The sequence below is a fragment of the Desmodus rotundus genome, chromosome 4 (assembly GCF_022682495.2).
Source record: "Desmodus rotundus isolate HL8 chromosome 4, HLdesRot8A.1, whole genome shotgun sequence".
In the NCBI taxonomy this organism is placed as follows: Eukaryota; Metazoa; Chordata; class Mammalia; order Chiroptera; family Phyllostomidae; genus Desmodus; species Desmodus rotundus.
In genome coordinates this window covers 165,776,160-165,803,775 of record NC_071390.1, presented here as the reverse complement: position 1 = coordinate 165,803,775, position 27,616 = coordinate 165,776,160, and the positions used below count along the sequence as shown (strand labels likewise).

The 27,616-nt window shown below is 47.3% G+C and overlaps 1 protein-coding gene across 1 annotated transcript in view; it reads left to right on the top strand.

The window, feature by feature from the left end:
• STIM2 (stromal interaction molecule 2) overlaps nt 1–2,667 on the top strand; it is a 134,173-nt gene extending 131,506 nt beyond the window's left edge. The window contains exon 12 of the mRNA XM_053922454.2: nt 1,017–2,667. Within this exon, the coding sequence (XP_053778429.1) occupies nt 1,017–1,494 (478 nt within the window). The 3' untranslated portion in view covers nt 1,495–2,667. The remainder of the gene's footprint in view (nt 1–1,016) is intronic.
• The last annotated feature ends 24,949 nt before the right edge of the window (nt 2,668–27,616 follow it).

Here is a 27,616-nt window from a genome sequence, read left to right as displayed (position 1 = left end):
ACTGAGGTGTCATCGTGCTATGTACAATGTTTCTTGTATCCTGTCTCTTCTTCAATAAATGTCTCTGTTTTTCATAGTACATGGCTGGATACCTTCTGGACAGAACTTGTTGTATACTATTGAATTAATGGACATCTACTCCAAAAAGAAGCCTAGCAGAAAAGTCCCTATTAATGATAGATTTTTGAGTCATTTTTTCCCTATCTGAACTGCCTCTCACCCTCTGTTAGCACTAGCCATTTTCAGATTGTAAAAGCAATTGAATATTGTGCAGTACATGTAGGTACATTATATGAAAGCATTTTTAAGTCTTTATTTGCCCAAGTGATTTTGTACATTCTGAGAGCTTGTAGTGTAATAAAGACAATCTTCATATACATGTGTGGGTACATAGAAATGACTAAATACATGAAAAAATCGAATATATATCTAAAATCCAGCATTACTATGGATATGTTAATATGTATGTCAAAAGTAAAACATACATAGCACCATGGATAATTACAGTAATCCTAGGTCACCCAAGGTGAGAGCTCATTCAGCTCCATTCCATCTATAAATATGAATTTAGTCTGCTGTGTGCCATGCACTTGCTAATAACTTGAGCTGCCAAAACAGGTGAGACAAGATCCTGTCCTGCTTCTCGCTGGGAGATTACCATCTTAGGTGTTCTTGCATTTCTATTCTGTCTTCAGCTCTATTTTCTCTCCCACCTTATTTCTTTTGCCTGTTTTTTTGGCCTTGACTGTACTTTGAAATTTCTTAATGATTTTTTCATATAGTGAACAATATTTATATCAGGCATGGCATGTACAAAAATGAGTAAGACATGATCCCTATTCTTAAAGATCTCCCTCCTACCTTCCTTCCCTCCCAAATCCTTCTAGCATTTCCCCCATTTACATTTTGATAGATATTTTGATAGATGATGTGTTGAAAATTGTTTTAGTTAGAATGTCTGCCAGTACTCTTGACATACTGACTTAAAATTTTACCTTTGCCTCTATCTTACCCAGGGAAGTGCCAGACACAGCTTCAGAATGTGACTCCTTAAATTCTTCCATTGGAAGGAAACAGTCTCCTCCTTCAAGCCTTGAGATATACCAAACATTGTCTCCTAGAAAGATATCAAAAGATGAGCTCTCCCTAGAGGATTCATCCAGAGGAGATTCGCCCGTCATTGCAGACCTCTCTCGGGGTTCTCCTGATTGTGGAGGTCTGACAGAGACGAAGAGTATGATCTTCAGTCCTACGACCAAAGTGTACAACGGCGTCTTGGAGAAGTCCTGTAGCATGAACCAGCTTTCTAGTGGCATCCCGGTGCCTAAAGCGCGCCACACGTCCTGTTCCTCGGGTGGCAACTACAGTAAAACAGTGCAGGAAGCCCTAAACGCTGCCAGGATCAGCAGCATCCCACATGACCTTTCCCATAATGGAGAGAAAAGCAAAAAGCCATCAAAAATTAAGAGCCTTTTTAAGAAGAAGTCTAAGTGAACTGGCTGACTTGATGGAATTCCATTCAAGTGGCATCTTTATACTTTTATCTCCCACCCTCTGCTCCCCTTTTTTTGTTTTAATTTTAGGAATGTAACTCCATTGGGGCTTTCCAGACTGGATGCCATAGTGGAATGTCCTTAAGGGCAGCTGTCTACTGTCTGCTTATTTAAATGACTATATAATCAATTTGTCAAGCCTGTTATTACTGAAAAATTATTAAGAGACAGTTTACAGTCATTTCTGCCTATTTATTTCTGCTTTGTTATTAGTGATGTATATATATTTTGTTGAAAGCCACTATGGACTTACAAGCTTTAATGGACTAGTAAGCCAGCATGGGCTTGCAAAAATTTCTTGTTTACCAGAGCATCTTCTTATCTTTCCACAGAGCTATTTACATCCTGGACTAAATAACTTAAAAAAAATAAAACTAATTGCACTACTGTTTTCCTGACTGGAAAAAAAATCTCTGCAAGTGAAACTGTATAAAGTTCATAAAGTGACTCTGGATAGGGGTCTGTTTTCACTTTTAGATCAAATGGGTTTTTAAGTAGAACCTAGAATTTCTAATTGATTTGATTTCTGGAAATGGAAACCCATGCTTTTATTATGGGAAGCTTCTTTAGATGCATTTAACATTGTAAAGTTTCAGGTCCTGCTGTAAAGGTCACGTTGTCTTGTTCTTCCCAGGGCTTTCACTGTGATTGACGGCACTGCAGGCTGTGTGACAGAATAGCAGTGATTTAAAGACGGAAGGCTCTTTATTCCTTACGCAAGTGCAAGAGTTAAAACTTGATCGGGGGACTTAAAACATTCACAAGCTTAAACTGAGGTGGGGGGCCGTGGGGATTCAGATACCTGTTTACAGACTTTGAATAACTGCAAAGGATTTATGGTTTGTGAAAAATTTGTACTGTGGAAAAGATAATAAATTGGAGACATTATGGTGTGGGACTGTGCTGATTTTTGTTGGTAAACACTCCACTGAAACACTACATGTTTTCTGAAGAGCTGTGTAAGCTATCTTGTTGCTTAATTGCAATATAAAAACTAGCGATGTAAGTTGTCAACAAATTTCTTTCTATTTTATATTGTTTGTCATATTTTTATGTAGTTTGAAATGTTTAAATGTTCTAATATCAAAATTAACAAATATAAATTTATGGTGCATTTAGATTGTGTTGTATTAATTTGTAAAGTGTGGGGTTCATTAAACTGATAGATTATTACAAGGGTAGTTTTTACTGTGGAGATTGTCATATAGCGCACCAAAGTACATTACCATCTGGGAAGTTTCTGCTGAGAACACTTCTCTTAAAAATTCAATCATAAATGATCTGGGTAGTACAGTGTGGATGGATGTTGGGGTGAACAACTGGTAGATATTAGCAAGAATGGTTTTTCAGCATTATGGTTAAAATCCATAATATCCAGTCCAGTCCTATTTAGATAAAAATGCTGATTGATAAACAAGAAGTTTACTTTGAGATTTGCTCCAAAGAAATCTTTTATTGAGAATATGAACAGTTTCCTGAAGTCTCCTGTAAATTGTGATTGTACTGTTAAGGTCTTGAATGATATTTATACACATGGGTATTTATATTTTTAATAGTACTCTAAGGCCAAAAATTGAAATGAACATAGTGTTTTGGGCTAATTACAGGGGAAGATAGTATGAAAGGTCAGGAATCGAGGAACAGAGGCTCTAAAGCTGTTTATGAAGGGGGGAAATTGTGCGTGAAGAATTGAAAAGCATTCTGGAAAGTTTCTTCCAAGTGAATGGAATACCTTATTTTTTTTCTCTTATAACCAGACAGGAGTGCTTCCCTTTGCGAGCTGCAGAGGGGATGAGATAACTTTATAGCTACTGGATAGAAAAAGTAAAAGCCACTTGGGGGGGGAGTGAAGCTGGCAGAAGGCGTGGCTCTAAGAGCTGCTAGCAAGGCCTACTGCTTGTTCAAGGTTAGAAGGGGTTCTGGACCAGAACCACCTGCACACTCGAACTTGTCTGGGGGTTGGGGGCGGAGGCTGGCCTGAGCACGGTGTGCACCCTCTTACATCAGTGAACGCATTGTTTGTGCTAAACTTCACACATTTGTAAACAAATTCAACCAAGGGATACTTGCTGCATTGTGTTTCTTGTAATTTTTGCTTGGCATTAGTACAAAGCGATTTGAAAATGCAACAGAAAATAGTTGTTTGGAAAGCCACGATAATTTCTGTATTACATCATTTACATGTGAAGGATTGGGCATTAATACAGATTTTGTAAGTGACCCATTTGTTACTTTATTTTAACCTCATAAAACCATGGCGTTTTCCTGATTTTTTAAAGCAGTGTTTTCCTTACTATAGAAAACAGTTCATGATAGAAAAGTATAAAGAACAACAACAACAAGCAGGTCAAATTCTGCCCAAATAATTCCTTTTAATATTTTAGTATGTTTTCTGCTAGATCATTTTCTATGTATTGATACTCCATATATTTAATTTCATATCATGCTTTATTTAATATAAATACTTCTCACTTTTCATAAAGTTTTAATGATTATAATATGCCATTGTATGGATTAACCATATCTCTTTAATCATTCTTTTATTATTAATCATTAGGCTGTTTCCAAATTTCTGATATGTGGACTAGTAGCATTTAACATTTATGGAGCGCTCCATGTGCCAGGCACTGTTCTAAACCCATTCGTGTATATTCTCAGTCAGTCTTCACACCACGCTTGTAAGGTAGGCACATTTTTTTCCTACCTTACAATCACCATTTTTTAAAATGGTGATTTTTAAGTGGTGGCAAACTTGAGCCCAGAAAATTAATAACTTACTGAAGGTCATAGCTAGTAATTGGTAGGACCGTGTTGTTAACTTCTAAGTCATATCACATAAATTCTAACCAACATTTTGCGTCCTTAGGGTATATATGTTTAGAAGTGTATAGAAAACCATGAAGATATTTTAGTTTATAAGTACGCGTGTATCTGTGTACACAGTACAGCCTCACATGCGTACCTGGAGTTAGCTCTTTTTAAGGTTCCTTCTCCACGTGGCCGTGCTTACCTCTCACCCACCACTGGAGTGTATGAACACCTCTTTGCTTTACATTGTCCTTTAGGAATCACCATGTGGCTAAAACTTCGCTCATTTCATAGGTAAATAATGTCTAGTGTGGTGGGAAAGTTTTCATGGTACATTTTTTCATTTCAGTGGATTATCTATTCATGTCTTTTACCCATTAAGTTCTTGGGGTCCTAGTGTCTTTCCAACTCTTCTATTCTTTATTTACCAACTAAAACAGCTATTTAAAAAAATCATATGTATTTCTTCATTTTTATTTTTAAAAATCAAAAGAAAACCTAGATTTAAGTTTTAGTATTATTGATCTCCTGTTTTTAGGTCTTGAATGAGAGAATAGATTCTCCCCCAAAAATTGCAGGTAAGAGACAGTACAGAATCCACTTAATTCATTCAACAAACATTTAATAGCTTACCATGTAACAAGCATCATGATGAGCTCTGGAGGTATAGAGACTAATGCAACAGACTAATGCCCTAGCAGAGGTGTCCAATCTGCAGCCCATGGGCCGTTTGCAGCCCAGGATGGCTCTGAATGCGGCCCAACAAAATCGTGAACTTCAAACATGACATTTTTTGTGTGTGATTACGTGTCACAGTGTATTTAATGTGTGGCCCAGAGACGCCAAAAGGTTGGACACCCCTGTGGCCTAAAGGAACTCGATTATCTAATAGGAGAGACAGAGCAAACAAAAACCCTTGTAATAAGGGCAGTGATAGAAATGTAAACCAAATGTTGAGGAGATGGGAGCTAATGAGGAGAGTATGTAGCTCAAAGTATTTATTAAACTAAGTATAATTTGAAGGGGCTAACTTGCTGACGGTGTGGAGAGATGTGCGGTGGCTGAAACATACAAGTACAGGGGTAAGTTAGTTTTAGGGCTTCTACTAACTAGTAGTCTAGTTGTAACAAATGAGCTTGCCGTTCCTGAGTTCCAGCCAAAACACTGGAAGCTGTGAGGGTGCTCGTTTTGAGATGAGTTGTTCACCAGGGAGAAGCACAGCATTTGTGCAGCCCCATGTAAGTCCTGATAAATGACTGTGTTCCGCCCCAGACCCCCAGCCCTGAAATGGAATCGTCTCTGTTCAAAGACATGCCCCTTCTGATTTACTCGGGTAGGCCTCACCCTGTCTTAAATCAATTGGTGCCAAGTGGGCTTCAAGCCAAGATTCAGGATTTTAGCTGGGTGCTGTGATTGGGATTACCGGAATATGTACAGGTCTCTGAAATGGCCCTGAAGGGGTCCTTTCTGTGGCAGTGTCTGCAGTGGGCCAGGTGGGACATCCAGATCTTGGTAACAGTGTGCAGGGATTCAAACTCTGCCCAGGGTCCCGTCACGAGTTAAGAGTTTTGACCGCCAGGTTCTCCATCCTGACGTTTCAGTTTCCTAGATATGTTGCCGTGTCTTCATCGGCCTCCCCAAGTGAGAGAGCGAGCAGTGAGCTCAGGACAGGGCAGGCATTGACTTCCCCCTGGTGAGAGCGGCTCTGCAAGCGCGTCCCAGGGAGTCCCCGTTGCTCAGCCATTCAAAGCTCCAGTCCCTAAAGCAAGGGCAGCACCTCTGCCTCCCCTTTCCACCTTCTTCCTAGTTTGCCTGGGCAGATTCTAGTTCCCTGTAGAAGCAGGACTCAGGAAATGTTACCTGGGTCAAGATCGTTCTTCCTCTTGCTTGCTCGCCACACTTTAATTCCAAAAGCAGCCATGCCAGTGTTGCAGTTCTGTTAAGAATATCTTGTGTTTACTTCCTATGTACAACGTCTTTATTTGAAGCATCTGAGTTCTAGAATGTCCACAGGGGCTAATTTTTCACGTATGAGAGAGTGAACTGCCGGAAGACGATAGACCTGTAGTTCCAGGGCCATGGGGCGCTGGCAGGGATGCTGGGGAGACTGAGGGGTCTTGGGAACCACTTGGGAACCAGAAATGCTCTCTAGAGGAACAATGTGGCTTTTATGTCTTCTTTTTGAAATACCAGCTCTTCAGGTTTGATTGTTTTCTTGAGAAAGCTTTCTGCTAACACTCAGGATGTGCATCTGTAGCCAAAAAGTACGATGACGAGAACTTGAAAGGGGGATGTGGGGGGATGAAATGAAGCCTGGGTGCCACAGTGACTACCAGGGGTGCCTTTGACTGTAAGGTAAAGGTAAGAAGACAAACCTGAAAATAGGACCTTGGGGAAGGAGGGGAGGTAGGGAGGGAAAGGATGCACTTACTGTCAGATCACCGAATCTCGTCCATTTAGTCCCTGAGCAGCTCACCTAACGTCTCTCTCTACTGCCGGGGGCCTCACCTTCGTTCCTCATTTTACTGCCTTCAACAAGCCAACTGAACCCACACTCACCTCCTCTTATCCCCTCACTGGTGAGCTTTCTTAGCCACATGACAGGTGTTCTCTGATTAAAATCTTTCTAGGCCTTTCTCATCATCTGCAGGATAAAATAGAAACTTAATAGCGACTAGCAGAAGACTGATATTCTGGGCCCTGTTTTCTTCTCCAGCCTCGCGGTTGGTCACGGTAGGGACATAACCTAAGCATCGGCTCAGAGTTGCACACAGTTTCCTGAACCAGCCAGGCGGCTCCCACCCACCTCCCTGACTTGGCACTGGCTGCTTTTTCCACCTGGGATGTCCTCTCCATTCTTGGGCCACTCACTGGGAACCTTTCACTCAGGCGCATCTCCAGGGAGACTTCCATACAAGCCCCCAAAGTGGGTGCCGCGCCACTTCCATGAATGTCCAGAACTTCGTGTTTATTACCCACTGGTCATGTCCTATTACAACAGCCTGTTTACTTGGTTGCCAATCAACTCAACTCAGAAGTGCCTTATCTAACTTTGAACTGAATACCTGACATGCCTGATGAATGAATGAATAATATTGCTGCCTTCGAGATTCAGGTGGTTAAGGGCATTCACAGGTTTAATGACTAGGAAACAGGTCAAGACTGTGACCCAATACAAGTGAGCATTGTATGCTGTCTTTTTCATTGTCTTACACAGAGGTTCCAGGAAGGGCGCACTCTCTGTGAGATCAAGGTGTCATGGAGTAGCGTGCTGTCTTTGTGAACCACGGGGTTTCAGCTGGGCCCTGAATGGGGAGTGCGGTCTGAACAGGCCTACTGGGAGGACCAGAGCGCTGCAGGCTCTGTTGAGGCATTTGTTCTGTACAACAGTTTCTCAGCCCCTCTGGCCCCGGTGCTGTCCCCTCTCTCCTGAGCTCAGCGTTCAGTGGCTACCTATCCAGCCACTAATGTGATTTCTGTAGTGTAAGATCTTACTCTAGCAATGATTAGATAGCGAGAGCCTATATATAATGTTCTGAGTGCTGGGCATGCAACAGTAATGAAGATCAACATTACCCACCTTGTGGGACAGTTCTGTAAATAATTAAATAAGCATGCTTCTTATTAGTGCTATGAAGGACAAGTTCATGGGGCTGTGCGATTATTTAACTTGAAGGTTGGGAGGGGCCTTGCTGAGAAAGTGGCATTTGCACGTGATCCTGCAGAATTAACAGGAAGCGGACAAGGAGGTGAGCAGGCTTCCGAGTGGCCGAGGCAGCCGTGACAGCACGTGTGGAGGAGGCTCAAGGGGGGAAGGACTGGGTTGGTGTGAGGGGGCAGGAGAAAGGGGCAAGGTGGCGCAGTGCCTTGCAGGCGATACTTAAGATTTTAGACTGAGTCCTGAGATCAATGGGAAATCGTTAAAAGGGTTAAGTGTGGGAAACATGAATCTCTTTATATCTTCTGTTTCCAGACAACTTGAGGGATAAACATGTTGGCTTACATATCCTTAAATTTCCCCTTAGCCCCTTCACTAAATTAGCTACTCAGTAAATATTTAGCAATTTGCTTTACAAATGGAGGGTGACAGAAGGCTGAGGATGAGTAGGGTCTTTCAGGAGACACAGCGGGACAATAGAGTGTGGGGAGCCGTGGGGAGTAAAGTTAGTGGGGTGGTCACCACCTTCAGTTAGAGGCTTTGTATCAGCTAGGGCTCCTGCAACCAAAGGCCATATGCAGCAGAAGCTGAACTATCTCCGTGTTGTGGAGGCTGGAAGTTGAGGTCAGGGTGCTGGAATGGTTGGGTGCTGGTGTCTTCTTCCTGTGTGTACGTGTGCAGAGAGAGAGAATGCCCCAGGGCTATAGGATTAGGACCCCAGTTCATCTGGTTACCACCTGGGAGGCCCTAGGTCCAAATCCAGTCACACTGGGGTGAGAGCTTCGTGAATTTTGGGGTGCACACTTCAACCCGCAGCAGGGTGCCCACAGTGGCGCCACCCGTGCGGCAGTGGTCCGTCCCAGAGGCAGCTGCACTGGGGGAGCTTTCTCAAAACTGACATGGTGGTGTCCTGTCTCGGGAGTTTCCTTTTTGTTTAATTCGAGGCTAGGGACCCAGAATCTACATTTTCCAAACGTCCAATGTGCATTCCACCCCCAGCCTGGGAATGTGCATTCCAGAACCTCGGCACTTCTCTCCATCTGAGCAATATTTCACCCCCTCTTCCTACTTCCTCTGGGGTTTCTTTTTATTAGATTGATTTGAGAGAATCCAGCATGTTTCAGGCACGCACAGGGAAGCAGCTGGCCTTTCACTCTCGCACTCTGTGTTGTTTGTCCTTCCTTCTCTCATGGGCCATTAGATAAACCACCATCTCCGATGGCATTGGCTGGGCGGGTGCCAAGGACACCTAACGTTCCCAGCAGTGGTTTGCCAGGCCCAGGTTTGGAGGAAGGAGGGGAGAGTGGGAGGCACAGTTTTGACCTTGGGGGTTTTAACAGGATGGCATTTTGCCCTCAAGTCACAGATAACACAGCAAAGCAGTGGCTCCAAAAAAGTAGGGGCCCCTTTTCCCTCCTGTGACGGGGTGTCTGAAGGCAGGCCGTCCAGGGCTCTGTGATGCGGTCACAGGCTGGGCTCCTGCACTCTTTCCACTTACCTTCCCGAGCTGTCAAACGGTGCAAGATAACAGTGCTCCTCTGCCGTCACAGTCACAGGCCGGCGGGAAGGTAGGGAAGCAAATGGTGTGCGCCAGCTGACACTACTGCAGCCTCCTTTTCAGCCCCCCAGCCGGAACGACACCACGGAGTCATCCTCAGCCAGAGAAGCTGCGGAAGTGAAATGCTGTGGCATTTATTTGTGTATTTATTGGGTATGGTGCTGCCCTGAAACAATCCTACTGCTAAGAGAGGGTGGGGTGGATTTTGAGTGAACAGAAACATCTGTCTGTCTTAGGGACACACTGAATTCTCATGTCTGGCTATCCCTGGAAACTCCACTCTAGGGGAGTGTGTGTGTGTGTGTGTGTGTGTGTGTGTGTGTGTGTGTGTGAATATTGGGGGTGTCCTTGGGCACTTGCTTGACCTTGACATAAATTTTAAACTTATTTGTGTTTCTACAATGTACGGGGAACCATTCTAGATGCTAGGCCCCTGCCTCCTTGGGGCTTCCGTTCCAGTAGGGGCACAACAAGCAAACCGAGCGTGCCACGTGTTTGTTGAAGGGAGCAGGAAGTGCTGAAGGAGTGACGGGTGAAGTGGTGGGTTGCAATTTTCAGTTGGGTGCTCAGGGGAGACCAGTGTTAAGCTGATGGCATTTGAGCAATGACATGAAGGAACAAGGGACAGAGTCATCCAAAAATCCCTGGACAGGAGCACTGGAGCAGAGCCGTTGGGAGCAGCAGTTAACAAAACCCAGGGTTCTTGCTTCATTTCCAATGTATGTTTGTTTTATGGATTCTCCATATTTTTATCTCAGCTTCTCTACACGGACATTGGTGCATGCAGTGTGCTACCTTCAAAAGGGCAACTCCAGGGGTCCCTGGCGCTTCCCCCCCGGAAAAAACAAGGTGCCAGATTATACATCTTGACAAATAAGTGCCTTTTTTCACTTACCTCCCTCTTCTGAATCCTGTTTCCTTATTTCCTTATTTTTGGGGGACTATTATGAACATGGACTTTGGAGTCTTAATAGCTTTTTTTCTGGAGATTTCTCCTGTTCTTTCATTTGGGGCGTGTTTCTTCGCCTCCTCATTTTGGCTGGCTGGCTGTGTTTGTTGCCAGGTGGTTAGGTGGAGCTGCTACGACTCTCTGTCTTGGTAGGGTGGTCTTATGTAGTCAGTGTCCGCTGGGGTCTGGTGGCACAGTTTCCTTGATCACCGGAACTTGCTGCTCCAGGAATGCCCCTTGTCTGGGTTGTGTGGGACTTCTGTTCGTAACTGAGTCTTGATTGGTGTTGGCCTGTCTGTGTGTGGGATTGACTCTCGGGCTGCCCGACTGCGAGGCTCAACCCCAACCTCAGGTGTGCGAGCTGCGGCGCGGGTGCTGAGCACACGGTGCAGAGCTTGCCTCAGTAGGATTTGGTGCCTGCCGAGGTCTCCCTGTGGATAGGCTGCTTATGAAACTTATTGGATCCTGCTCTGATGTTGTTGAAGCTGGCCGTGGGTGTGTTGGTTCTGGGCCTCTGGGAGGGACTCTGGTGCACACCAATGTTAGATACTGCCTGTGACTGGCCCTGGGCAACCTGTTTGGAGCTATAAAGCATCCACAGTTTGTGGCTGCCTCTGTTGGCCCTGAGTGTGTGTGGAAAGGACCAAGCTGTGCACCAAAGCTGGCTTTTACCAGCACTGGGCAGGTCAGCAAAAGTTACAAGGTACTCCGAGATCCACCTCTACCTGCCTCCACCTGCCTCCACCTGCTGCCTGACAGTTAGGCTCAGTCACTGAAGGACCTTCTGGCGGCACTCAAGTTGCATGAGGTGGGTTCTCAGTGAGTTGCCAGGTTGGGGAGTGTGGTGTTCAGCAGACTGATACAGGCTCAAACTCAGTGCCAGTGCTGGGTCTGAGGCAGCTCATCAGAATCCCAGGGTGTACCAAGTCTAGCTGCCAGCTGCTGGGTGCTTGCACACCTTTGTGGTGGGGTGGGCTCTCTGGGAATCATCAGATTAGGCCAGCAGAGTGTATCTGACCCCAAAAGACCAACATTTGGCCCTGTGAAGGGAGGGCTGTGCATTGCTTGGGTGTTGGAGGGAACAATGGCCCCAGTCCCAGAGCCACACACGTCAGTTGTCCAGATTCTGATGGGAGGAGCCTGAGCTCAGCAGGGTGGGGCCCCCCGGGAGTTGGGAGGATAGGGCTAGTGGATATCCCTTGAGGGGGAACTGACGGTCAGGCATCCTGGAAGGTTGGAGGCGTGGCCTTTGCCCCGGAGCCACACAACTCTGTCCCAGATTTTGCCTGGATCTTGGCTGGGTGGAGCCACCAGGAGTCAGAGGTGTGGGGAGCCCAGAGGGTGGGGCTAGTGGCTATCCCATGAGAGGGAAGGGCCATTCAGGTTCAGGGCAAGTGGGGGGAATGGCCCCTACCCCAAAGCTGTACAACTTGGTCACTGACACCTGCTGAGTCTGCCTAGACCTCTACACCCCTCCGAGGCAGCTGACTCCTCAGCAGGGTGTAAGCTTCACAGGGTGGGGCGAAAGGGAGTCCAGAGGTGGGGCTACTCCTTTCCCACAGGCTGATGCCACGTGGAGGGCAGTGCTTCCCCCAAGAAAGATGGTGTCTGTGGTGGGGAGAGGGACTCAGCACAGGGATCCTGGCGGCCGTCCCTTCAGCTCTCCCCCAAGAGCCACGAACCCCAGACTCTCGTCCTGCGACTCCAGCCCTCTCCACTCTCCCTCCGCTGGAGCCCAGGGTGAGTGGCTGCCATCGAAATTTTGTTGTGTGTTGACCCTTAAAGAGCGCAGCATTTCTGCAGCAGACACCTGTGTCTCTCTCCCTGGTGGACAAAATCGCCGCTGATTTTCACAGCCGGATATTATGTGGGCACCTCTTCCCGGCTCTGGTGCTCTGGGCTGGGGAGCCTGGCTTGGGGTTGAGCCCCACATTCCTCAGGGGGAACCCGGACAGCTGACATATTCCTCCAGAATTTCAGCCACCACCGGTGAGAGCAGGACCAGCTCTTTTCGTGTTTCCCACTGCCCGTCCAGTCCTGAAGTGGCATCTTGTATAAGCCCTTGATTATGACTTCTCTTTAGTTAGTCTTCAGTTGGTTATTCAGGCTGATTATTCTATAATTTAGTTGTAATTCCAGTTTGGTCCTGGAAGGAGGTGAGTGTACCTTCCACCTACTCCACCGCCATCTTGGATCTCTATAGTTAGGGTTTTTAAGTTTTTCATTGCAATTATTTGAAAACAGTATCAGAACAAAAGCCTTTCTTTTTCTTCAGCCTGTGTTTTCTTTACTTTTAACCTTTTTTTCCTAAGCTTGCTTTCTTCTCCTTCTTTAAACTTTTAAAAATTTATTGAATATTTTAGAGAGAGAGATCATTTTGTTGTTCCACTTAGTTATGTATTTATTGGAGGATTATTGTGTGTGCCCTGACTGGAGATCAAACCCACAAACCTGGTGTATCAGGACGATGCTGCAACCAACTGAGCTTCTACTTCCTTTCGTTCCCGTTGTCTCTTCCATCCCCAGGATCACAGTTCTTGGGGGATATTGTTCAGATGTAACCAGGGTTAGCAGAAAGGACTGGCCTACCACACAAATAATTCAGCAGTATGGATACTTTTACAAGTGTGACATGCTGGGGGAAATGGCTCGTTGCATTTGCGTGTAGAAGACTGCACATTTCATTAAGTCCTATGCCGCAGAAGCCTATGAATGAGAGTTGGATAGTTTCTGCTAATGTCGTGTGAGATTCTTGTCTTCCTGCTTGACTTCAATGGCATTTCTGGGTATGGCACAAATTCTCACTGTATAAGTTTCCAAGGTGGTAACGAACTCCTAACGTGCCCCTTCCTTTCTTGTTTGGTCAGTTGTCACGAGTAATATATATTTTTTGCATGCCAGTGCTCTTTGAGCCAAAGTTGGCCCACAGACATATTTTATTCAGACTAAACAGTTAAATTTGTGTTAAAGTTGCCAAATTAAAATATCTTGAGATTCCACAGTTGCAAACACAAATGTTCAGCTTTCGTTAAACAAACCAAACAAAAACTCCAGGCATTACTAAGCCTGAGCCTGCTCATTCGGTCAGGTTCTGGAGGGGCCTGGTGGACATCCGAGCCTGTGACTTCTCTTCCTGGTCAGCATTTCTGCCCGCTTCCAACCTCCCAAATACCCAGGGGTTCATGGAAGCGAAACAAAATTGAGCTAAGTCATGTTAGAACAATGGAGATCTCATTATTTATGAATTCAAGTCTCCCTTTCCTGTCACCAGATATACCAGCAAACTCTTCTATTTTGCTTATTTTAAATCTAGAACAAAGCAATCAGAAAAAATTTTTTGAAAGAGGCTGTCATTTTTCATTATGTCCTCTAGATGGCAGCATTGTACCAGTTTCTCAGATACTCTTCATTCCAGCCACCTTCAAAATGTTAAATTACTTCAACTGAAAAATTATATAATTATGTTTCTAAATTTATTACAGCATTTTTCAATAATGTAAAAATTATCAGTAAATAGGAAGTACCCATAAGATGCAGTATTTAATCGGACAAAACAACAATCCTTTTCCCCTACCCCCCACTTTGGGGTTTCCTGAGTTGATTAGTAGAAACAGAACATATTGCAACGTATAATTGTCACGATTATGTGGGCTGTTCATTTAGAGTGTGTGTGTGCACACGCATTCAGCTGCCACATCTGCAGTGCACGTTGGAAAAATAGCCCTTCTCTGTGCATTTTGGAACATCAAATGTTTCTCATTTGGAGCAATTTCTTTATTTTATTTTGTGGATAATGAATGTTACCCACAATTACGGGAGGCAAGGGAGCAGAAAATAGTGTGTACTACAAGGGGGAGGCTCTTAGAGATATACATACACATAAGCAGACAAATGTGAGCTGTGTGTCGGCCTCATCCATAAACAAGGCAAGTGCTGGAAAGGGAACTTGTGTGTGTTGATTAGATTAATGGTTTGAGAACAAATCCATTTCAGAGCAGCTAATTAAATATTTCATTGTGAGTTATTTTGTGTAATTTGCTTTGGTATGTGACAGACAAATATTAAGTATTCCATTTTATCTTCAAGCACAACCCACTAGTATTTCACTGATTTAATTCTTTGCTTTCAGTGCTTTGGGTTTTGAAGCGCCTGTCTTTTGAGTTCTGGTTGACCCACTTGACTGCTGAGTGTGAAACAGGGACCTTGCAGTTTTCTCTGGCACAAGCTTGGCCAGGGACACCTCGGACCAGCCTAGGTAGGATTTAAGCTTGCTGGTTGCCGTCATCTTGATGACATCCCGACATGTCGGGGTTGGAGGAACTCCACGAGGCTCTCTCATCCCGTGTGCAAATGTTACAATTTCCCTGCCAGCCTGACCCTCCAGTTCCTTCGTGGGCTCTCTCAAGGATGGGACGGTGTGGGTGCCCTTGCATCAGCACCGGCCCAACTGAGGGGCAGAGCCAACCATGGGGACATTTCTCCTCCCAGTGAGTCAAGGAGGAAATGCAGGCAGACGGGTGGGCGGGGTGCGGCCTGCCGAGCTCTGCAGCCTCGGGGAGCAGTGTGCGACCTTCTCGCAGAGCCCTCTGGACTGGTGCTGTGATTTCATCAGAGACGGCACAAGAGTTGGAACCCATCCGTCTTCCCTGTCGTATGCACACAGCTGAAGGCAGCGTCCAGAGTCCTCCGTAACCTGGCCCTGCTAGTATGAGAGAGAGAGCTTTACCTCCAAGGTCCAGACTCCCCCACACCCCTGAGTCGAATGCCTTAAATCTTAGATACGAGCGATGGCTTTTGTTCTGCTATGGCTGTGCCCCCTCTTTGCACATCCTGGGTGGAGTCTGGCGTGGAATCAGCTTGGCAGGCCCCTTGTAAGATGCGCAGGACAAAGGTCATCAGTAGCTGTGGCTCTCGAGCATCTCTCCTGTTGGCACAGGCTGGGTGCTGCCGCGTCAAATCCGAGAAGCCTCCTGACCTCCTCAAGTGCAGCTCTCCTGCCTGCTGGACCAGGGGTCCATTCTGACTGACACTCTTCCAGACCTGCCCAACACCCTCCTGCCTCCTCCCCGGCTCCCTTTGGTGTACCTCAGGACCTAAGGAAGACCCCATGCCTTTCCCCAAACCTTCCCAGACACACCCATCCCCATAACAACAGGTTCCCTCTTTCTGAACGCCTCCAGGTCCTTGACCCACCCACTGGAAATAATTTGAAAGATTCCCCAGATGAGTAAGGAGCCTGCCCATCTTTTTGCCCAGGTTTTCAGGGCCTCTAACCTCTGGTAAAGGGAAACTGAGTTAGAGTGCATAAATATGCACCCTCTCAGGCCCATTTAAAATTCTGACAATGTTTCTGGTTTCAAGAAAAATTTCAAGAAAAGTCACCTTTTATACAGAGCGTGTATTTTCAACACTGTAGCCTTTGGCTACTGGGATCTTATTATAGGAAGCACGGGGTCTACATGGCCACCTTGGGACAATGTCCTCTCTCCTCAGGCCCGGAAGTCCTGGGTTAAACCCACCTCCCCCTCCCCCGTCAGGCGCTCACGGTGTAATGGGCAGAGTTTGCAAAGGCTGGATGACTTGAGAAACAGGAAGGGACAATGGGGGCGGGGGGGGGGCGGGGGGGTGCCGGGGAGCTGGGAGGTGGGTCTAGAGGGAAGATGACCTGTCTTTAGACTTAGAGACTCTTTTTTTTAAATCCTTACCCAATGATATGTTTACTGATTTTTAGAGAGAGAGAGAAACATCAACATGAGAGAGAAAACATTGATCGGTTGCCTCTTGTACTCACCCTGGCCAGGGATTGAACCCACAACCTAGGTATGTGCCTTGACTGGGAATTACACCTGCAACCATTTGGCGTATGGGACGATGCTTCAAAGAACTGAGCCACCCAGCCAGGGCTAAACTTAGAAGTTCTTAAAGGAAGAAAAGGTGATTTTTGAGAAGATGAAATGGAGAGGGTGTTCCAGATAGAATAGTTTTGTGTAAAGACATGGAAACATGAAATAGCTCGCTATCCACACACACTTCCTTTGCTTCAAGGCTCAGCTAAACTCCTGCCTTCTTCAAGGCTTTCACTGATCATCTCAGGCCACAGGGGCCATCCCCGTGTTTCCCGTCTGATTCTTACAGAGCAAGACCGGGGGCCCTGGAGACCAGTTCCATCTCTTCCTTTGTCCCACCCGGTCCCCAGGACTGTGTCTGTGACTGAGCTCAGAGGCTGACATCCTGGAGCGGGCATCCAGGATGAGGGTAACGAACCGTCCAGGTCGCCAGCTTCTTACTGATTCTGCAACAAAAGGGTAAAAAAAATCTTCCATCATAGAATGCCCGAGGTGAAAAACTGTTCAAGTTTGTCTTGGTGGAAAACAAAAGGGAAGTTTGCTTAAATAGGACTCTGCCTTTTCAGCATGTAAAGTTTTGTTTTTCTGCAAAATGGGGTGTTTAATATTTGATAAGTTTTTGAGAACACAGCACAGTTGCAACTCTTGATTGTAGGGCTCTGCTCAGGGCTTGTATAAATCTTTCTAAAGGAGAGCCGGATTAAAGAGCCCGGTTCCCGATTTGCGCTTGTGGCCCATTCACACATCACTCTTCAGAAGAGCTCCTCTCTCAGCTTCACAGGCTTCCAGACTCTCCTGCTGGCCTTCGCATGGACCAGAAATCTGGCCAATTTGTATTCCTCCAGCAACTCGACAATCGAGCCACTTTCAGTGCTGAATGCAATTGAAACTGTCTCCCAGCTGTGCAGTTGATTTGAATGCAGCCTCTGATGTTTGTCCTGTGACACTGTAATCAGTGATAGGAGGCAAGGGGGGGTTGGGGGCCTCTGGGGACTTAGACACTGGGGGTGTTAACTAGAGATGCAACCCCAGCCACCTGTCACAACGGGAAACACGGCGGCCTGCCCGCCGGCCACGGGACTTGCTCACCTTCGTCACCGGATGCGTTCAATGCAGAACGTGGGAGGGGTCCAAATATGCTGAGAAAAATTGGAGGTTTTCATTTGTGGGCGTCTGTTGGAAGAAAACATCTCTGATGACTGTGTGTGTGTGTGTGTGTGTGTCTGATCACATCTGACCAACATAAATATCCGTGTTTATTACTTACGGGAGCAGTGACTGTCACCCGTGTGGCCCTGTCTCCGTGGGCAGCTATGAAGGCAGCTCTGGGGACTGCTTCTTGCTGCTTCTGCCTCTCTGTTTAAACTCGGAGAGGGACTCCTTCCCCTGGTGCAGTGACCTTCGGGCCACTCTTGCTCTCCGACTGGTTTCCTGATTCTGGCTCGGTGAGGGGATGTGTGAGGCCCAGCCTGCCTTCGGTCCCCAGAGCCATCACTGCAGTTAATCACGCCGCACCACACTGCTGGGGAGGAGGGGCCGGTGAAAAAGCATCTCTCTTTGACTAACGCCAGGAGTGCGTGTCTCAGAATAAAATGCAGGCGGAGATACACTCCTTTCTCCCGGAGCCCAGAATTACCGAGGTGCTGCTGTGTGGAGCGGGGCTGGGAGCAGGAGGCTGGGTGAAGCCTGGCTTCTGGTTTGGCTCCTGCTGCTGGTCACGGCGGGTGGTGGGGATGAGTAGCTTCGGTGCTGGCTGGTCCTACTCTGTTGTGGTAATATAGACGAGGTAATAGACTGTTCTGGTAAACGACTCGAATTTCCCTTTGCTTGTCATGGAATGTCATGTTTTATCTTTTATTCCCAAGTAGGCCAGAAAAAAGAGTTGTCTCCAAGCTGTCTGTATGTTAACTCACTACCCACTAGCAGCCACTTCTCAGGTGGCCACCAGACTTGGCACTTCATGAGGTACCTATTTGACTAACTTAGACGTAAACTCAAGTCAGCAGCCACACAAAGACTTACCCAAAGCAAACAAATCCTTTCCCACCCTCACCAGCTTATTCCTGCTTAGGCTCCTCTGTACTATACTTAAAACCTTTTGTTGTTTTGCTTTGTTTTCTCATTTATCATTTCCCTCTGTCTCTTTAAAGATAGAGTGAATTTTTTTTGTATGGCAAATTTCTGGAAGATTATCTTCCAAAATACGGTTGTGTTGAGTGACACATATTTGTAAATATTTGAAATTATAGGATTTGGTATTGAACACGTGACTGGTTTCTGACTCACTGGTGGAGGTGCACATGCAAATTAGCTATGATTCCTGTCCCCAACGCCCCCCTGGGGCCCGCCCCCCACAAGGCTGTGTATCTTATTTCTAGCTTTGTTACCTCATAGTCAATATAGATTCCACTTCCCATTTCTTTAAATTGCCGTACTCATCATCAGTTTAAAGGGCTAGTTGTCACTAACTTTTCTACAGAACAGTTGATCTTTCCAGTCGAATGTAGTTGGGTGAGCTCCTCGCCCCGGGAACACGAGGAGGTAGTGGGAAGGCATTTCCCGGCGGCCAAGGCTGTGCCGAGTGCTTTGCACAGGTCATTTCATTTCTCTTTCACAGTGACCCTGTAAAACAGATGTCAGATGCGAGCCGCGAGGCACGAAGTTCAATCTTTCTCCCAGGGTCGTGCAGAGGCGGAGATGAGGTCTGAGCCAGCCCGATAGGGCTTTGGGATGTAATCAAGAGGGTTTAGTCGGTGAGGGCAGATGGGAGGGGAAAGGGTGAGTTGGAGACAACAAGTCTCACGCAGTCGTAAGCAGTTATAAAACACAGGTGAGGACACACCGTCGCCGGTCATACACAGGCGTGCAAGATCAGCGTCAGGACCCAGGAACAAGCAGGGAGCGCGTCAGCTCACAGTAGAAGGCTATGCTCGTGTGGTCCCGCGGGGACCTCCTGATAGCTGCCAACAGCTGCAAGCTGGAGGCGAACCCCCAGACACAAGGACACACTCCTTCCACCCCACGCCCTGCGCCCCGCTCCGCCTGCCCCCCAGGAAGCTGAGGCGCTCCTGCAATGCTCCGTGATCCGGACTCCTGGGTGACGCCACTTCTGTCCCTTCTAACGGCAGCTGCTCCTTCCTTTGAGACCTGAAGTATTTGGGACTTCCACGAAGGCTTATTGGGGAGTTTCCTAGGACAAAGCTCGGCTTTGCGTCCTAATATGTCAGGAATGGGACCAACACTGTGCCCAGGCAGTGCCAAAATATCACACAACCCGGAGGGAGAGGAGTGGGAGGAGAGAGTCCAGGAATATCAATTCATTGCGGGTCTGATGGCAGGCTGCCGGCTTTGGGTGCATCCCCGCAGTGGCGTGGAACAGGGACTTCGACAAAGTAAGTGCTCGATAAACATGTGATGACGGAGGGGAGTGTTAGAATGTGCTGGGACATGGAGGACCTAAGCCACCGCCTACGCTGGAACAAAGAAGGTTTGCGTCACGGGCTGAATACCTGACCGCGAGATTCCCTATTATCAGCAGCCACTGTGGCAGAACTGTAGGCATGCTGCTGAAACCAGCTGAATCCTCACTGCCTCGCCCCCCTCCCTGGAGCTCTTCCCAGAAACAAGGCCCATAAATTTCCCAGACTTCCTGTGTCAGAATCAGCCATCCCTGATCAGAGGACACTGTTTTGCAAACACCTGTACCCAGGACACCTGGGGCAGATCTGCAGGGTGACCCAGCCTCCCCAGGGTCTGTACACACCCTGAAAAACCCTCCCACCCTTTCCCTTGCTGCTGCAGTCTGCTGGGACTCCGCCTGCCTGATCGCAGTGGGCCACCTCGAATAAAAGCCCTTAATTGGAGCTTTTTGGCTCCTGGTCCTTTCTTAGCCACCTAGGCTACCTAGCAGGAAGGAAGGAAGGAAGGATTGAGGCAGGCAGGTAGGCATTCTATCAGTTGGCATAACTTTGTCTCAGACACAAAAAGTATTTCGCCAAGTTTCAAACATTACCATTTTTTCTTTTATTAATTGACTCTGGAAGTCACCATGCTTAAGTGCCAAGGGACTGTGAGGATTTTACATCTCCCCAAGTGCTGACACTCACTGCCAGCAGGCTGGCCCTGGCTCTCTCTGCCTCTTGGTTGGGCTATTTTCCCTCTCAGTTCTGGGTTTCAGTGGACCAAGTGCCTCTTCTTTTGATGGGCCAGGTTCTTCCTTCCCACTCTGGTCGGTCTAGTTTGTATATGTGGAAAAACACATACTCAGGTAAGAGATGCTTTTGGAAGTGAATGGGAGAGGATGCCTGAAGTAATCTCAAAGACTCCTCCGCAGCTTTCTCTGCGGCTGTGTTCAGCTGCCGCGGGAAGGGAGGCCTGGTTCCCTGAGTATTGCCGTAAGTGCCTCTGTTTAGAACAGCAAATCTGCGCTTGTCTCCTAATCAGACGTTCCTGTGAGGATGCAAGACCGTGGAAAATACACGACCCAGGCCTCGCCCCTCCTCTCGCAGTCCCTCCCCCACATTCTGAGCTGTCACGGCTTCCTGTTTACTTGGGGGACCACACACTCTCCCGAGTGACACGTCCCAACAAAGTGCAAAAGTAATGCGATTACAACCAACTCTTCAGGGACACCTAAATGTCAGATTGAAAACAGAGCACGTCAATACCCAAACCGAAAACTGAACAGCAACCCCCCTCCCCTGCGCCTACGAACTGGAACCACAGAATCCTCAGGTTTGATCTGAGAAACTCAGACTTCCCTGGCATGGCTGGAACCCAGCCCCGGGGAGTTCGGTGCGGCAGTGGGAGAGGCTCACACAGGGAACGCGAGGTCGGCAGAGCTGGGAACGTGTCCAGTGGGTTTGACAACGCAGTGACCTTGGGCAGAAGCTTAATGTCACTTTGTCTCCCTTTGCCCGTTTCACACATCTGTCAAAGATGCGCAATAACCCTTCCTCCTCTCATGTGGGGCCTGAGGATTAATTAATAAGTGACTGTAAATTACTTGGCACTCCTCAGAGGAAGCACATTCTGCATGTGCGGAGAATTGTCATTATGCAGCAGGCCGGCTGGCTCAGAAGCAGTAATGACTTCAGGGAGCCCGCGGGAACACGCTCTGTGGTCTCTCCAGGCTGGAAAGCAAAGGTGGAGGAATGATATGGCTCTTTAGTTCCCCCTTCAACCTGGCTCTAAAACGGGGCATTCTCCCCCACAACGACGTTTGCCCCATCGATGGTGTTTCTTTCATTCCCTAAATTATGGAAACAGACCTCTCCTGGATTCTCGCTGGGAATTTACTACGGGGCCGGTGGTGTGTTCCAAGCCCAAAGTCTCTGAGCACCAGCCGCACCTGATACACAAAAGCTAAAGGGCTGTGATCGTGCCCGGGGCCCTGCTCTTGGAGATGAGCAATCCCCTCTCACGTGTTCGAGTCTGGCGAGGGATTTTAAGAACATGTCGAGTTTTGTTTACCCCACTCTTTCCCATATTATTTGGTAATCTTGCAGATGTTTACACAGTTTTCACGTTCCGCTCTGTGCACGTATCCGCTCATGGAAGGAGACTTCCTTTGCTCTTCTCATCAGCAGGTGGGTGGATTTCTCAACGCGTTGAATCTGGGCAGCTCTGAGACTTGCTGGGGCCAGGCCAATAGAAGGAGGCCAAAATGACAGTTCTGAGCCCAGGAATCGAGAGGTTTTGCAACTTCCCTCACACTCTCGGAGCCCGCGTTCGTCTGCTGGACGTCGAGAGCAATTGTGTCCAGTTCCCCCCACGGTCCCAGCCTACAGCCAGCTACAGCCAGCCACCGCCTCCCTCAGTGGAGCCATCTGGCGTCTTGGAAGGAAGCTGCACAGAGACGTGTGAGAGAGACCACGTGGCCCAAGTTGTTATTTTTAAGTATACTTTATTGATTATGCTATTACACTTGTCCCATTTTTAATCCCCTGTATTCCCTTCCACCCTGTACCCCACCTCCCACCAGCATTTCCCCCTTTAGTTCATGTCCATGGATCATACATATAAATTCTTTGGCTTTTCCATTTCCATACTATTCTTAATCTCCCCCTGTATTTTGTACCTACCAGTTATGGTTCTTATTCCCTGTACCTTTCCCCCCACCCTCCCCTCTCCCCCCTCTCCACTGATAACCCTCCAGGTGATCTCTGTTTCTGCGAACCTGTTCTTGTTCTAGTTGTTTGCTTAGTTTGTTTTCCAAATTGCTGACCAGGGAATACTGAGCCAAATAAATGGCGGTTGTTCTAAACCACACAGTTTTGGGTGGTTTGTTATGCAGTGATAGATTAATAATACAATAATGGCATATGGTAGAAAAATTCCCTGTAATGGTCCCAGGTTTATAAATTGGGATTATAAATTGGCCAAGCATAGACTGTTTGGCACCTTGGCTGGACTAGCTATGGTCAGTTCAGTGTCATTGCTGCCCCTTCATCTATCCTTTTTATTGTGGGAAGAAGTGGGGACTTCCGTGCCACAGAGGTCTCGTCCTCGTATAGTTCTGGCTTCTATTCAGCCAATCAGAGGCACTCGAGTGAGATTTGTAAAGCAGAAGAGAAGGCAAAGCTATTGTCTTTCAGGGTTATTGTGGGCAGAAGCGGAGGCAGATGCTGGTATGAGGTTTGTAGCTGCTTCTGAGCAAACCCTTCCCAATCACCCGCTTGGGGCTGCAGGTAGCTCCTGCACAGCCCTAGCACTCCCTGAGCTGATAAACTTAGCAGCTGCCTCACTGACCTTTGCTTCCCCGGAGACGCGTAAACCTCTGGTCGCCGAGACTTCCAATGACACCAGAAATTAGAATGTGATGAGTGTTACAATAAGGGAATTTCTAGGGTATACTGTGGGTCGTCTGTGACTGACGACCCTGTAGAACCAGACTCCAGGAGGAAGCTTCACTTCGATACTTGCTTTTAATGTTTGCTGATTTACCACAGAGGGTAGAATTCAGAACAGCCAAAGGAAGCGTTTATTGGACAAGTATGGGGGAGGGCACGGAGGCTCTGTGCCCTCTCTGGGCTCCCACCCCCCTAGCACCTGGGTGGGCTCCTCCTCCTGGGAGCTCTGCGGGAATACTTTCAGCTCAGCGACTACGGGAAGTTCCTGGATGCTCCGCCTCCTTTCATGCGCGCGGATCATGGGAATAGCGATGCCTATCCCAGAGGGTTGTCATGAGCAATAGATGAGGCCCGCACGTGCAGTGTGGGTGACGCGTAGTCACTCTAAATGGCAGGTGTCTGTTCGTTCAAGGTTATGTCCAAATTTCCAGTGACTGGCGTCTAAATTATTGAGTGGTACTCTTTCAAGCATCCCACTTTTCTCCCTTCACTATTGTGTCAAGTTTGACACATTTGTCCATCTCAAGAACTTAATAACTTTCAGAGCAGCTCGGTGGGGCCCCTCCTCCTGATCTCGGCATCTCGTGCTCGGCTGGCTCCTGGAGCAGAGATTGTTTTCTAATAAGCAAATGCATTTTACTCGGGTGAATTTGAACACGATTGCTGTGGTATTTCCCAGGGACTTGCCTTTGAAATCAACAAACAAATCAAAACGTCTCATTTCCCTGTAAGGATCTCAGTAGGATTGTATCGGAACTCAGAGGCAGGGAGGGCGGGGCAGAGATGAAAAAAACAATCATTCATTTTCACTTGTTCCGGAGAAGTTGCTGTGCTGAGAGAGCCCCACAAGGATTCAAGACTGGATTAAAAGCAAAAAATCAAAAAACTTTATCTGGTGTCTTCCTGTTCTTAACTTGTTTGCTTACTTGTGGGGAGGCAAGGGGTTAGTTATTCTTGAACTTTTTAATGAAGGAAACTTCAAGGGCAACTGAGAGGGAACCCATCTCCCCAGGTAGCTCGATGTGTGATCTGGTCGCCTGGACCGAAAGCATGCGTGTCCTTGACCCTAACGATACACATTGATTTCTCCTACGCATAACATATTTATTATTATTATTCTTTAAATTCTCACCCGAGGATATTTTATTGATTTTGAGAGAGAGAGAGGAAGGGAGAGGGAGAGAGAGAGACAGAAAGAGGGGAAGAAAGATGTGAGAGAGAAAAATCAATCACTTGCCTCCTGTAAACACCCCGACTAGGGATCGAACTGCAACCTAGGTATGTGCCCTGATCGTGGACCGAACCTGCAGACTTTCGGTGTACAGGACGACGCTCCAACCAGCTCAGCCACCCAGCCAGGGCTACCTGTATTTTAATGTGGAAATTATACCTGCCCTGCGTCTGTATGGGTTGCTGGTGCTCCAGGAAGACGTGTGCGGCAGGGTTGCTCCTAGAGTGGTGATACCGTCGAGAGAACGGACTCAGGACTCGCACGGATGTGGGTTTGTACACTGTCTATTTTATGTCTGTGTGACCTGGGGAAAGTGAATTAATTTCTCTGGGCTGGTTGTCCCATCTGAAACAAACAAACAAACAAACAAACAAATGAGAAACCCTCCCCCCCCCCCATTTCTCTGGCAGGGTTGTTGAGAGGAGGAGAATGAAATGAGATCGTGTATGTAAAGCGCCAACAGAACAAGCGAGAAATGTACACAGGAAAGAGTAGCTGTTGTCTTTATCGTTACTTATTCTCAGAAGGTGAAGAAATGTTGTTCATCCTGTTGCTGGGAGACCACTAAACGTTAGTCTTAGTCAAAGCTGAGATCTCAAAGTGAACAGGGTGAAACTCTGGCTGCTGTGAGCTGGAAGAAGGAGCCTGGGGCAGCCAGAGGGGAGAAGATGCCCACGCGTGAGGGGTGGACTCCGTGTGAGCAATGATGTCGATTTTCTTCGGCAGGTGTCTTCCAATGATCTGTTCCTGAAGGACTTGCCTGCCAACACGTGTGTGGATCTACGTGTCTGCTCCGAGAGTCACGTGCCGGAGCTGCGGGACACCGACGGCCCCGTGCTTCGGCACCTCCGCTCACTGAGTTCATCTGATCTGCCTGATTTCTTTGCGTAAACAGATTTCGGACATGGAAAATGCCTTGTCAAGTAAGTAGGGTAGGATGAAATGAGAAGATTTTTCTTTCTGGTTCTTGCTTTGTTTTTGTCACAAGTATTCATTGCCTCCAGGGGAGGAGTGGGCTAATGGGGAACATTAAGATTTCTCTGAATGGTTGTCCAGCAGATTTCTGAATGCAGCTTTAGAGATAGTAGTAGACACAATTGTCTGGTAGCTGGGCTTTCTACTGCAAGGGCTTTGGTGTTTGGTTTTATTTTTGACAAAAGGTTGTTTTGAGGCTGGAGTTCATCATTGGCCTTGCAGGGCGTCCAACCTCTTGGTGTCTCTGGGCCACAATGGAAGAAGAAGAGTTGCTTTGGGCCACACATTAAATACACAAACACTAATGAAAACTGATGAGCAAAACAAAGGTTTTAAGTAAATTTACGATTTTGTGCTGGGCCACATTCATAGCCATCTTGGGCTGCATGCGGCCTGTGGGCCCTGGGTTGGACACCCCTCAGTCGTGTGGTGGCTGTAAAGCCATACCCTTAAGTGGAATATGGCCTGTTTGAGCACAGAGGATAGAGTATGGCAGTGATGGGGTGTTGCTCCAAGAACAGAGGGTGAAAGGGCTTTCATCTCAGGAGCTGTCTCTCACTCCCTCTTGGATTGCGCAGTCTGGGGCAGCCAGCTGCCATGCCGAGGGCAGCCCTGTGGAGAGGCTGTGTGAGTGGCCTTGGAAGCAGATCCTCCCCCGACTGAGCCTTGAGGGGTCTGCAGCTCAGCCAGGGACAGGCTGGCTACAGTGCTGGGAGACACCGTGAGGTAGAGATACCCAGCTAGTCATGCCCTGGTTTCTGACCCGTAGAAGCTGTGAGATTGTAAATGTTAATTTGGCTGAGCTGTGAAGTTGGGGATAATTTCTTATACAGCAATAGCTTACTAATACATGTGGCCAATAAATGAGGATACAAAATCAATTTTCTTGTCTAAAGAGGGGATATGATCGGACGGCTGGCTGGTGGAGGGGGATCAGCAAAGAGAATGTCACCAGGGTTAAGACAAGGCTGCGTCTCCATCCTGGGCCAGGGACAAGGGCCCACCTTCCTAGAGGATTAGAGGGAAACTCCAGGCCATTTGGGGGATTGTGCAAAGCAGGGCGGACTTAAGCCTTACTCCATGAGCAGGCAGCAAACTTGCCAGAAAACAACATCTACTGCATTGAAATGATAGTAAATGGAAGAAACAGTCAGTGTGTCTAAGCCCGAGGTTGGCAAACTTTCTCTATCAAGAGTCAAATAATAAGTATTTTTGCTTGTGGGCCATACATTCTCTGTCACAGCTACTAAACTCTGCCACAGAAGAGTGCAGGCAGCCTTGGACAAAATGCAAATGAATGGGCCTGTGTTCCAAGGAATGTTAATTTACAAAAACAGGCAGTGGGCCAGATGTGGCCCTTGGGCCATGTTTGCTGACCCCTGGCCGAGGTTAAGGGGACCGAGTCCAGCCCCCAAGGCCCCAGCACACCCAGGAGAAGGGAGGAGAGGCTGAGGCAGCTTCCTGGACCCGGAAGGGGTTCTCGGTGAGCACGAAGACATGCAGAAGGAACTGTGGGGGCTGGAGGGCAGATGGGCCCCCCCACTTCCACACTTCAGAGGGGTGAGGACCGAAGTCCAACGACTAACGGGAATTTTACATCTCACAAGTCCGTGTGGTGAATGCCGTGATGGCGGGCAGGGGATTTCTTCTCAGATTTTAGTCCCTCCCTGAATTTACAGATGACAGTGTGTGTGTGTGGCATTTGCAGGGAGAGAATCCTGCATTAACTGAGTTCAAACCCCAAAGTCACTGCGTTCCCTTACACGGGCATTTTTTTCCTCCATTGAAGTCTTGAGAACTAAGTTTGTATTAGGGAGGAATGAAAAAGGTGACATTTTGCACAGCTGAGCACTGTGATTGTATAAAATTTGTGTTTTCTATGCACATATAAATAGTTATAAGAAATAATATCAGGGATATCCAGATTTTGGAGTTGGGGAAAAGCCAAAAGTTCACAGCACCTGAGAAGAAATACAGTTTCCTGCAGCTCTTGGTTGACTCTAAAACTGGGCCGGGCACATAATTTGCAGGGCCCAGTGCGAAATAAAAATTCAGCTCCCTTTTTGTTTCTTTTTTCTTTCCCAAAAAAGCAGGGGGAAAAGTGCCATGAACGGTGGTAAACTAAAAAGCTTTCTTCTTTCTTCCACAGTCTCTTTGTCAACTTGTCACGGTGCTTTACATTTGCTC